Source organism: Solea senegalensis, linkage group LG3, assembly GCF_019176455.1.
Source record: "Solea senegalensis isolate Sse05_10M linkage group LG3, IFAPA_SoseM_1, whole genome shotgun sequence".
Lineage (NCBI taxonomy): Eukaryota > Metazoa > Chordata > Actinopteri > Pleuronectiformes > Soleidae > Solea > Solea senegalensis.
Window position 1 is genome coordinate 21,993,746 of NC_058023.1, and position 13,325 is coordinate 22,007,070.

Below are 13,325 nucleotides of genomic sequence, written 5' to 3' on the forward strand. Positions count from 1 at the left end.
CCGTGGCTTGACAGAGTCAGAAACTGTACTCCTGTTTTGAACAGGGGTTGGTTTTTAACCTTTTACCATGCATCATCTTCTTCCTCATCTTTCTTTCGACTTGCCCCGTTCCGGATCGCCACAACAGATCATCATAAACCTTCTCTGTGCTCTTCCTCTTTTCCTCCATCTTCAACACCCTCTGTCCAGTTAGATCGCTATCCCGCCTAATCCAGTTCACCCTGCTCACTCCCAATGAAAGTCTTTGCATCTTCACAACCTCCTTGTAGACTTTCCCTTTTCACTTTTGCCGCTATCATTCTGTCACACATCCACCTCTGACACTCTCCCCCCTGCCCGCACTCCCACTTTCTCTACCTCTACTCATTTCATCTGCACACACTGACTGGACGGTTATAGATGCCAGTCACATACCATGTAGTACGTGCCGTTCTGTATGGTCAATTGACCTCTAAATCCATGATTAATAAATGCTTTATTTATTGAAGAAGACCTTCAACGCCTCAGGAAAAGTGAGGAGTGTTCATAAAGACTAGTGGACTCGCCCCCTAATGTCCATTCAAGGGAGTACAGTTTTTAGGAACTTTCATACTGATTTCCCTTTTTTGACCCATTCACCTTTTTTTAAAGATGTATTTTTGGGGCTATACTGTATGATGGCCTTTAATAAATGTATAAATAAGTGTTAAAGGGGACGAGAGTGGGAGAGGTGTCAAACCTAGGCGGCGACAGCCTCAGAGCAACGAGCTCTACTAGGTGAGGCACCGTTAAATCAACTTTTATGGACTGTAAAGTAATCAGAACATTGTGCAGACTCTGTAGGTGTTTTAACATTCATGTAGTAATTCTTTGCACCTCCTCAGCTTCTAACCTGCTGAAGGTCATCACAGTCAGGCGTTGGGTTCTTACAGAACCGACCTCTGTGGAATGTAGGATTATGGAAGTGTCAGCTCCGTGGTCTGCTAATCACATTATAATTTTCCATCACGGTGTGCCAGCTTTTTCTTTTTTTTTACCTTCCCCTCCCAACAGTCAATTTCAATGTGTCCTTAACTCAGGAAATAGTTTGCTCACTCAATTTTTCAGAGTTTGAGCAGCGATTTAAATCCCATTAATGTGATGATTAGACTAATGAAGTCACTGAGGGATTGGCTGCTGCAGCAGCGTTTTACAGGCCCACGATCCTTCAGGGCCGCTGTGCCACTGCAGCCAAGTCACTCACTGCGGCTCCAGGAATCATGCTATTGAAGGCAGAGTGACGCCGCGCGCCCTGAAGTCTACCGCTGACAGCCCGTCAACCACGTCTTCTTCTACCTACGGCGCTTCTCCAGTGCTCTGCTGTGCTGCAGCGAGTCCACTGTGTTTGAACCCAGAATCAGACAGACCTGTGAATACAATGCTGCTCATACGTTATGTCAACAGTTAATCAATTTTATTATCCTGATCAAAATAGCAATTTAGACACCTTTAAGAATAATAAAAAAAAATACTCTTGTTTATTTCTTGTCCCCAAAAGTGGCATCAGCTACAATAATTAGTTGTAAATCGGATATAAATAGCACATTACTGTATAAGTCTTAAATGAATGGATTATAGGGCAAGTAGTTTGGGTATTATTGATCAATAGTGTCGTTAGAACATTTGAGCACAATATAAATCAAGTAATCTGAGCGAGAACTTAACTTCACCACTTTTATGCGCCGTTAATAGCATTGTGTGATAGATGATGCTCCTGTTGGCTGCTCTGATAAGCAGCTAATTGAAGGTTTCCTTAAAACAAATACTTACAGTATGCAATGTTGTTTATATCTGATTTCCATTGCACATAGAATCTGTGAAAGCTAGGGCTGGATATTGATTTAAAAAAATTGCCAGTACGATATCTAGACTTATATTCCAATTCCTGAAGGTTTCAGGGTTTTTTTTTTTTTTTAATTATCAATTTTGATTAAATCTGTTTTAACAAAATATACTAGTACACGTTATAGTACAATCCTTTAGTTTCATTTGTTGTGCCAATGTATGGCATACATTCATTCATTAAACAAACAAACACACTCACATCTCCTTTGAGGAATGAGCTCCATCTCTGTTTGTGTAACATCCTGCACGCCGACAGACATGATTGACATTTTTGATATCAGGTAATACAGAGGGAGTTAGTCTGATACTGCAAACGTACTGACGTGCAATATCCAGCCCCTGCTAAGGCACACACGTCTAAATATTCTCAACATGACAGAGGGTTTAAGGTAGTTGTTTACCAAAACACCTTCAGCCCCAACACTAAAAACCTGGCAACTGGCTTTAATGCTGTAGTTGTTCCACTTCTTTGGTGTTTTATCCATTTATAACAGCATCCATAATGTCACATCACTGCCTTCTCCTCTTCCCTTTTCCTCATCGTTGGCTTTTATGTTGTGGCTCATGGGTGAATGTCTGTGTCCTGTTTGGAATTCGAGTTTGTCTCCGAACCATCAATAATGTGTTTTTAAACTTGTTTCGAAGGTGAGGTTGAGTTTTTTCTTTCATTTCTTTATGGCTCAGATAAATCAAAAATAAACAGCTCCGCTGCCACGGCATTACAAGTTATCAGGTTTTGATCGGTGTACAGTCCTGCCTTCTCACAACATCACTTATTAATCGCCTTCTGTTAGACAATGCAAGTATTCAGTTTTATCTATTTATTTATCTTCTGTGGTGCCGAAAGCTCACAGAAAGAGACGGTGGAGCTCCACAGCAGCGTCTTCGGGGGGATCCGTTTGCCTTTGTCCGCACACAGTGATGATGTTCCTCTCCGTCTTCCTGCAGCTCCAGAAGACTCTGTCAGAGCTGGACGAAGACGACCCCTGCTACGAGTTTCGCCGAGAGCGATTCACCGTCCACAGGACTCACCTCTACTTCCTCCACTACGAGTATGAACCCAGCTCCGACAACACCGATGTCACTCTGGTCGCCCAGCTCTCCATGGATAGGTACAACACACAGCTGCAGCCACAGTGCAACACCCTATGTTTTTGAAAATCTATAAGATCCTTGTTGTGAAACGGAGGCAAAACAATGTTTTATTTTAACAATTTTCTACATGGATCCTAGGTGAGAAGAAATTATAGCTCTTCCAGGGTGTAGAAGTGAAGAAATTTTTTCTGCTAGCAGACACATAGGAAACCCCCACGGTGCTTGTGTGGCCTATGCATTGGTCGTCATGCCATTAAATGCAACAGTAAGTAAGCAAATTGTCAGTAAGTCAAGGCCAATTGTAGGAATTGGAAAGATTCAAAAGCTGGAGGCTCCTTGAAACTCTCTAATGTAAATGTCATGGTCTCTTACTGCCTTTTATCTCCACCTGGAGCACCTGTTGTAAAATTATATGGGTATGATTAAGGATGCGACACTGTCTCTCGCTTTTCTCTCTCTGCTCGCTCCTCCCGTGAAGATAATGCCGGGATTCTGAGATTAACCAGCAGAATTAATTAAGAATAATTAGCCAGAGTCTGCTGCAGCCCTCTTGGTCCTGCCTTCTAATAAAACGCATAACTTTACAGTTTGCTTAATAAGATCAGGGATGTATTACAGGTTAGAAAAAGCCCTTTATTTGTTCTTCTACTCTCTCGTTGGCTGTAGGAGAGAGGAGGAGAAGAATAAAGTGTGGAGGCTTGCAGCGTTTTCACCAACACGCTGTATGAGCTCCGCCGTTTGTTTAGTTGTGAGTGAGAGAGATGAGTCGTGGTACATTCATCAGCACACATTAAAAGTTTACTGTGCTATTACCACAGCATTAGAAAGAAAAACAAAACCTGACAGATTGTGCCGTCAGATATGTGTTTTATATTACAGTGATTTTGTAAAGCTTATCTCTTGTTTTTTTGTTTTTTTTTAATCAGCATTTCAGTCTGTGGTCTTTGTCGTAATGGAATTTCTCTGGGGAGTCGTCTATTTTTGACTTTACTGAAACAAAATAGTGCGGCCTCCTTATCATCCCTCGGTGTGGACTGTAACTCTCCTCACATTAAAAGAGAAACATCGCATTTTCATTTGTTTGAGAGGCTGACCGCCAGTGATGTTTTTGTCTCTCTTAAAATGTGACTGAACTTAAGATAGCTTTTTATTGTGGAAATGAGCTGTGTTATAGCAGCACACACGGTAAAAAAATAATACATATATACAATATACAATATTAATACAAATAGACTATAGTACTATGTAAAATTGTGTATAATCAGAATATTAACACCATTAGGATCAAAGGGAAGCAGTGATTAGTTCGATCGACAAATAGTAAGCCCCTTTTGTACGGGGGACTGAAACTGCCCAAATCAAAAAGAAATAAATGACTCAGTTATACAGAGTAAGCAAATAAATATTGAAATATTAGTATTTATTTGTGTATTTACTTACTTCTACATGGATTTGTCTGAATCACTGGTTCATTTGTTTATTTGTTGCCTATAACTTTGATAGTTTCAGTACATTATCTGTACTGAGAAGCCTGAGCTCGGATCTGCTCAGCATTCGACTTTTTCTTTCGTGCTCTGTGTATCTGACAGAGTCTTCTTCTCTGCCAGTTATAAATTGTAACTCATTAGTAAGATTAATGGGTGATGAGCGGCAACTTGATCTTGCCAAATAGTGAGACCGTATCAGTGTCTGAAAGTGTTACAGCTTGTTGTTTGCAATTGATAGTTAACACATTTTAAGTGTTATTTATGTAGATTGTTCAATATAGATTTTTCAACTGTAACTTTGTTTAGTTAATTAAATCAGAAAGTCCATATTTTTAATTGTTTTTATATTGTTTAAGACGATAACGGCTAATAATCATTCTGATCTTCCCCCTACTTTACGTCTGCCGTCACAAAGTTTCCCTGGACAGACACTTTTCATTATTGACATCCCTCGGGCGTTCCCGTTAAGCCCCACGAGATGATAAAATTACGTGAATTAATCTAATCCACTGCCATAAAAAAAGTACATTCATGCTCCCAGTGAAATAAACATTTAGATTTAAATAGTTTTTTAAATCCCCCTCAGGACTAACATAATTCCAGCTCTATTTTAATATTGTCAGATTGTTGAGTCTTCTGCTCAGCAACATATTATTATGGAGTGTGTATATTATAAACATAGCTGTCTCTTGGGACTGCTAGCCGGCTATAGGCTTTGTCTGGTTTTAATGAGGCCCGCAGTGGCTCCACAAAGGCCGCCCGTCTAATACTGGTACTCCAGATCCAAATCAGTGTCAGACACCGAGCAAATATGAAGAGCCCACCTTCACATAGAATACCAAATGGACTGTTATAGTGTGGTGAGACGCATTCAGAGTTAGGAATGGAAATGACTGTTGTTTTATAAATCAATGCATCAAAGCTTCCGGATCTGAAATACTTACACAAACCTGGCGCAGGCAGAAAAAGCATCGAATAAAGACGACGTCTGTCACATATTGAGTGTTGGCCCTGACCAAAACACTTTTTAAATAAAGTAAAGCCATGTTTCCCCCTTAAGACGAGCTGTCTAAAGATTTCTTTAAATACAGCAAATATGAAACAAACAAGTTTCAAGTCCAAGGCTGACTAAATCATTATTCAATATCTTCATTAAAACAGAGAGATTAAAGCTGAGGGAACCGGTGGCTAATTTGTGAGTCACACACAAACACTCACAGTTGGATAAAGTCGCGGCGGCGCTCAGAGTTTTGCCCTAAAATGTCACAGACGGAGAACAGGACACAGTTTCACTTGTTTGTCATTTATTTTGTGTACAAATATAAGTTAGGATTGAATGTAGTGCATGGCTGTTGGATTGGTCAGCAGTTTGAATGTCTGTCGGGCAATATTTATCTCAAAGCAAAACGGCTATAGAGCGTAGCAGTGCGGTTCCAGAAGTAAAACTCCAATTCAGTTTCTGCTTAGAGATTTAGATAAGCAGCCATAATAGTGTAACCATCCAAGGTAGAGGTAGCTGCAAAACTGTGAAATGCTGTTATATGTCCCTGCATTACATTATTTACTCAACTGTGTTGTAAGAACAATGCTTTTTATTTACAATGTCAAGGATAAATATTCCCTTGCACCAACGTCCATTGAGAAAATCAGTATTTTTATTTTAGCTCCCACGGTCGACTGCTCCCTCCTGTGATAACCTTGTGGCACTGAAACACTGAAATCACAACTTAACACACTTGAACTGACTGATGGAGGCAGCACTGGTCTGTGTGCAGGGATGTAAAACCACTGATTATCCCCACAGAGTTTGGCGTGAGGAGAAAAGTGGTTTGCAACCTTCCTTTTTTCAGTCAGAGCAGGTTAACGGTCGTCATCCATTTCAGCACCACGGACAGCGCAGAGTCACGTTCTTTAGTTGCAGCAGCCTGTCCTTGAGTGACTGATTAAATGATTGTTTTCTATTTGTGTACTGAACTTTTATTGTACTAGGATGTCACGCTGAGATTGAAATTTCTTTTTACAAGTGAGACGTAGCCGAGACATGGCCGTTCAGCAGCACTTTACATGTAATTGGACGACCATGTTAACAACAACAACAACGTCAAAAGACAATAGGTACAAACTGAGTAGATAAGGAAACAAAGCACACGGCAGAAATGATGACACATTTTTATTTATCGCTTAATTACAGCAGCTGCTTCCTCTGCTGCAGTTGATTGATTCATTCATTCATTCATAGATCTATCAATTGATAACAAAGGTTTTGAGGTGATGACCGCAGTAACAAGACTCGTCAGGGCAGCAGCAGAGGCTGAGTCGAGTCGCGAACTGTTACCGTGTTGCATGGCAACCACATTACATTAGCAGGCTGCTCGGAGCGACAATTTGCCTTGTAAACCTATGCTTTGTAAAAACTCATTTAAAAACTCATTCACTTTGCAGTTTGAATTAAAAAAGTGTCTCTAACCAACATATTACCACACGAAAGCCAACAGCTTTAAAAACACAATAGCTCGTGACCACGACAACAACAACACAGTGAGCAATGATTTCAATGTCTTGCAAGAATATTGGAATCTGATTCATACATTGTATTCATTTCTGCGTCACATTTGATATTTAAATAAAAGGTTATCTTTGACTTTCAAAATCACAGCCCCACCTCCCCTTTCTGATTCGATCGACTGTGAAGGTTCTCAAATCCAGGTCATTGTATCTTCAAGAGTGAAGCTGTAGGCACTTGGACTTGCTTCGGTTTTGTTGAAGAGGTTTCTTCAACTCTGAATGACTCGGTAGCCTGGATACACGTGTAGACAATTGCTGTGTAACAATGGAGGTTGTTCACCCCTGAGGCAGTTTCAGGTCATTAGTGTCACCTGAGTCAAGGTATGAATGGTGTAGAACACATTGTGCCGTCACTCATTCCTCTCTCTCTCTCTCTCTCTCTCTCATCTGCTACAGACTCCAGATGTTGGAGGCCATCTGTAAACACTGGGAGGGCCCCATCAGTCTGGCTCTGTACCTGTCTGATGCCGAGGCCCAGCAGTTCCTGCGCTACGCTCAGGGCTCTGAGGTGCTGATGAGCCGCGGGAATGTTGGCTATCACATCGTCTACAAAGAGGGACAGTTCTATCCGGTCAACCTGCTGCGTAATGTGGCCATGCGGCAGGTCAACACGCCCTATATGTTCCTGTCAGACATCGACTTCTTACCGATGTATGGCCTCTATGAGTATCTCAGGTAAGTAGGCGCAGAGAATCGGGTGAAATCTGCCTATGCTAACCTTGTTAGCTAACACTTTGGTATAGGTTTTGCTAATTTGTAGGGTTTTTCTGTTTCTTCTCATTAGCGCAATATGTAGGGAAATATGTTGGCACGAATGCTGACGCTAACTCAACAACAAACCGGGGCTACAACTATCAATTCTTTTCATAATCGATTGAAAAATATTCACGTTGAAGAAGCTGAACAATCTGATAGCTTGTATTAACTATTGAAAACACACTCAAAGCAATGAATCGATTATCAAAATAGTTGACGATTAATTTAGTAATCGATTAATAGTCTAGTCATTGAATATTCTTTGCAGCCCTTGAACGAACTTAGGCTACCATGCTCTATCTTCTCATAAATATCCAACTTAAAGTTAAAGTTTATAGTAATCCTTGGAGGCAAACACAGGCTGTAGTTGTAGTTTACTAAGATATTGTTTGTACAGGGACATTGCATAGATAATCATGTATTAATCTGTGTGTGTGTGTGTGTGTGTCTGCAGGAAGTCAGTGGTGCAGCTCGACATGGCCAACACAAAGAAAGCTCTGGTGGTTCCAGCCTTTGAGACGCTGCGATATCGCCTGTCCTACCCAAAATCTAAGGCTGAGCTGCTCTCTCAGCTTGACATGGGTACACTCTTCACCTTCAGGTAGAGCACACCTTTCTGTTTCCTTCATCACTCAGATCGTTCTTTCATCCTGTTGTGGAATGCTACTGACATCTGTGAATCATTAGCTTCCGTTTGAAGAGATTTTGTGGAGACTCACTCAGAGCATTCACCCAAAGCTATTAAAGTTCATACCATTAGACGGTTTTTGGTGGTCGTTGGTGACTCATGGCAGCACCAGCTGTTGCATAATGGTTGCTGAAAGAAGCAGTGGTGTGTGTGAGATGAGCTGAAGATTCGAAAAGGGTCTTACTCATGTCTCTGGCGGAGTTCTCTGAGGTAGTTAAGGAGCTCCATTGTGGCAGGAGTCCAGGAATAGATGGGATTGACTCTGAGGTGTTGAAGGCTCTGGACGCTAGTGGACCATCTTTGGCATGACACACGTTTTCAATGTCACATGAAGGACTGGCAGGAGAGTGGTGTTCTCATTATTAAAAAAGAGGTTGATGGGGGGTGTGTGGAGTATTATTAGTGGAGTATCTTACTGTTTTAGGGTTTCCTGCAGAAAGGTGACAACTTGTATCTTCTGTCAAGAACCTTCTCATTCATTTGGAATGGGGCAACATTTAGGCCACATGACGGTGCAGTGGCTAGCATTGTTGACTCACAGCAGGGTCACATGCAGAGGTTACCTGGACACTCTAAATTGACCATAGCTGTGAATGTGAGAGTGAATTGTTGTCACCTTTGTGTGTGTTGTTAAGTTAAGTTAAGACACTCCTACAACTCACTCGCTGTAGATTTGAAAAAAAAAAAAGCCTCATGCAGCCCAGACAGTCGGTGAAATGCAGGGTCCATTTCATCCTGTGTGCAGTCACTCTTCCTTCAGTCACGCTCATTTTGCTCCTTCTGCCTAGAATATGCACTCTTTAATCTGTGTGTGGATACAACTTTTCCCCTTAAAAATTGATTTGCTGTGCAGTGCGAGGCAAAGACACACTCTCCAAATACATCATTAAGCGCTTCAGTGACACAGACACAGGTTTATGACCGAAAATCCACCTGATGTTTTACAAAATATCACACGTCCTCTCAGAATGGAAGGAAATAACTCCACACTCAGTTTTTTATTTCCCAACACTTTTCATTCCCTCTCTCCTCTCAGGTATCATGTGTGGACCAAAGGCCACGCACCCACTAACTTTGCCAAATGGCGGACTGCAACTACGCCCTACAGGGTGCAGTGGGAGGCAGACTTTGAGCCCTACGTGATGGTGAGGAGGGACAGTCCCGAGTACGACCGCCGCTTTGTAGGCTTCGGCTGGAACAAGGTGGCTCACATCATGGAGTTGGATGCACAGGTAACAGACTCCACTCATTATGTCTTGGATTTTAGCCAGACTCACCTAGTAAAAGTCCACAATATCTGAAGAATATGTTTGCTACTTAATCTCACTTAGACAGGCTTTTCTGCAACCTGAAGTTATAAACCGCTCCCTTCCTGCACCAAAGTTCATAGAGAAAATCTGTGGCGTCTACTGCCTCCCCATTTTCATGTTCTAAGGTTAATCAGAATGAAGGATTTCAAACACTGAAGTCACATAATAATAACAATAACAACAACAATAATAATAACAATAATAATAATAATGATAAACTTTATTTGTATAGCACCTTTCATACATACAAGGATTGCGGCTCAAAGAGCTTCACAATAAAAGGAAAATAAAAATTTGAAAAGCAAATCACAACAATAGAACACAACACAGGGTGGAATGAAAAGGAAAAGTCGAAAGTCGAAAAGTTAAAAAAACTTGGGAATAAAACAAAATATGCTGTAAATATAAAAACTGTAAAAATACAAAACAGGGTGGAATAAAAAGGAGTGAGTTGGAAGGCCAGAGTTAAAGGATAGGTTTTAAGTCTTCTTTTAAAAATATCGAGTGAGCTGGCTTCCCTGATATCTAAGGGGTCTAAGGGAGTTGGCAATGTAGCTTGGTCCTCGCCCATGAAGTGCTTCACATACAAGGAGGAGGAGCTTAAAGTCAACTCTAACGCTCTCTCTTCCTAAAAAGTATGTTACAATAGTCAAGTCTTTTCAGCATCTTTTTAATTTATAAATGGTCGCACTTTAGCTATAATTCTAAGGTGGAAGACTGATGTGGGACTGGAAACTATGCTGAGACTTGTAACCTCAGATTTAATCCTGTATGAATATCAAATCGGAACTGAATCACGCCAAATCAAATCCATTTTTATTTGTATAGCACCAAATCACAACATGTACATCATCTCAAGGTGCTGAATGAATTCTCCCATCAACAAATGCCCCAATGACGTGACGCCAGGAGGAGGGAGGGGAATTCTAATGGTGTTTATCAAGTCGTGTAACTTGTTTGACTGTGGGAGCCGGATCATTTGTGTTTACTGCAAACACAATCAGCAATTACTGGCCTGGGATTAATGCTAGAGCTAATTAAGGTTATAGTATAAGACAATAAACTAGGAAACATAATCTGATTGGATGTGTGGATGTTCTCTGTTCCCTTCCACCATGTTGTCTAAATTTTAATCTTCTCTAACTTTATGCCGCTTTATCACAATAAGGGCCATTTGTTGTGTTGCCTTTGTTTTCCGGCTCTGGGAGACAAATGTAAACAAACCATATGAAATGCAGTCTGTGTCCCCTTTTAAATCCCAAGTGTCCTTGTCCCCAAGTTATTTAATATCATTTATTTTAAAGAATGGCTCCAGTTTATCACAGCTCTGCATTTACCTCAGTAAGAACGTTGTCCCTGCCAAGTGAACTGCTAAAAACCTGGTGATGCTCCAGAATAAGTGAAATTAAAGCGAGCGCTGCCAAAAACACAATAAACTAGATGATCGCTGCATTTTACTCTTGCTCCGTCTCATCTGCGGTGTCACTGTAGGAAAGTGATTAAGTGTTATTATTAAAGGCTTTATTACATTGCCATAGGCCAGGTTTAGCTTAAATGTCCGTACAAGCTTTTGATGGAGCTGTTAATACGATGTGTCTTTTGGGGATCTTTTTCTTTTTGTTTGGTGTTGTTATATATATACTGCATGTGTTCGGTCTCCGTAAACAGAAGCGATGTAACATATTTGCCAGACCTCAGTCTTTAAGGGGGGCATATGAAATGCTATTCGCGTAAATATGACCAGGTGTAGCCTACAACCAGTGCTTTAATTTGTGAATGATAAGACTTACAAGCCTGAATTTCAAATAATAGCCGTGGTATAAATGTTATGACTATAATTTACAATTATTAAATGCCCACATCACCACAGGTGGGACCATAAGCACTATTTTTGATCTACAATTTTGTCACCGGAAATGATGTACCTACTAGAAATACCATAGCGGTCATATTGACAGTTCATAATTAACGTGCATAGAATTTCAATAATCAAAGTACTAAGTGGAAATAAATAGATGTGTAATGTGAATACAGGTGATAGTAAATATGAGGAAGCAAAATGTGAATTCCAACAAGTGAGAAAATGTGAAATTGAATCCGCTCTTGCAATTACAGCTAAAAGCCCCTTTTGTTTTATTTTTTCATTCCTAACTCAATAGAAATGAATGATTTTTTAATCTTAAAACTGTTTAAGTAATGAATGCATTCACATATGTATATCGAAGCATTTCACTGCTTTCTCTTGCCGCTCCTGTCGATGAACTTTTCTCTGTGTCATCAACATCAACACATTTTTATTATAAAGAACTGAGGCATGTTTTAATGTTTTTTTAATGTTTTTAACAGCATATCTAGTTCGGTCAATAGTGACATGGATCTTTATTGTTGTTTTGTATAAGTTTGTGCCGATATTTCAGCGTATATGTTCAGGAGTCATGGAAATCTGAGCAGCAGAGCTACAACTGGCAAATGTAGGCCGTTTTAGAGATTCAGTCCAGGGATGAAGGAAGTGGGTCACGTTCAGCTCCGTGTCTCCTCCCTCCCTCGTTCACCTTAGATCACGGAGGAGTGTTTTTAAACACAGACTCACGCTGTGCCACCGTGCTCCAGCTGCTGCTGCCAGATGTTCTCGTTACAGATGCTGTGTCCTGCCTGGACCGTCATGAAGAAGAAGAAGGAGAAGAAGGGAAAAAAAACAATAGCTGAGTCTGAAAAATGATTCAGAGAAAAGTGTTCACACTGGTTCATTTGACTCAGCACAGTCCACCAGACACAGTCATTTAGCAGACTTTAATTTCCTTAATGAGCGCTGAAATCCTGCTGTTTTGTTAGAGTAACAGTGTCAATATATTTATTCGGGTGTAATCTGATTAGGATGAGAGTGTGGCTGCAGACGATGGAACTACAAATGATGGAACTGAAGGTGTTCTATGATTGAAACCTTACTCTCCTACCAGAGGCAAAGCAGACACACTTGGGTTGACATAAAAAAAAAAAAAAAGAAAGATTTCAGCTAATGAAAGGAATGCAAGAATCTGCCAGTGCTGCTCTAAATATATTTATAGAAGTTCATGGGCTTTGCAGACTTTCTCACTCAGGCACTTAAGAGGTGACAGCATCAAAGTCCATGATGGTTCAAGGCTTAAGGGTTTAGCAGGGATAATAGGATCGGCTCTGACTTTGCTCATTACAAACAACCATTGTTCATCATATAATGTCTTTTCATGCTGTTGTCAAGGCCCACCCTTAGCTGCCTGTAGCTCCTCTGTCACAGGAAGCTGGTTTTTCTAAACCAGCGTTTCATTTCTAATTAAAAACCACTGAGTCATGAGAGATGATCAGACGTGACGCGGAAATACAAATGAAGTTGTGTTAAGCACTGGTTTTATTCACACTACTTGTTGAGCATATGGGTGTAGTAGTGACGATAGACCAATAGGTGGCAGTAGCGTGGTAGCCTCATCTGACATTATTGACTTTGACTGCTGACTAAGGCGCAAGTGGATCTGAGTGAGTCGGTTTGGCTACTGCGATGTTTAATTGTGTTGCATTTGGGATGGC

The 13,325-nt window shown here is 40.7% G+C and overlaps 2 protein-coding genes across 2 annotated transcripts in view; one reads left to right on the forward strand and one right to left on the reverse strand.

The window, feature by feature from the left end:
• large1 (LARGE xylosyl- and glucuronyltransferase 1) overlaps window positions 1-13,325 on the forward strand; it is a 112,714-nt gene that overhangs the window by 95,174 nt on the left and 4,215 nt on the right. Inside the window, exons 11-14 of the mRNA XM_044022763.1 lie at window positions 2,812-2,975; window positions 7,407-7,685; window positions 8,221-8,367; window positions 9,491-9,686. Of these exons, the coding sequence (XP_043878698.1) occupies window positions 2,812-2,975; window positions 7,407-7,685; window positions 8,221-8,367; window positions 9,491-9,686 (786 nt within the window). The remainder of the gene's footprint in view (window positions 1-2,811; window positions 2,976-7,406; window positions 7,686-8,220; window positions 8,368-9,490; window positions 9,687-13,325) is intronic.
• Window positions 10,169-13,325, reverse strand: part of LOC122767309 (protein bicaudal D homolog 1-like) — a 44,461-nt gene continuing 41,304 nt past the window's right edge. The window contains exon 12 of the mRNA XM_044022761.1: window positions 10,169-12,416. Coding sequence (XP_043878696.1) covers window positions 12,351-12,416 — 66 coding nt within the window. The 3' untranslated portion in view covers window positions 10,169-12,350. The remainder of the gene's footprint in view (window positions 12,417-13,325) is intronic.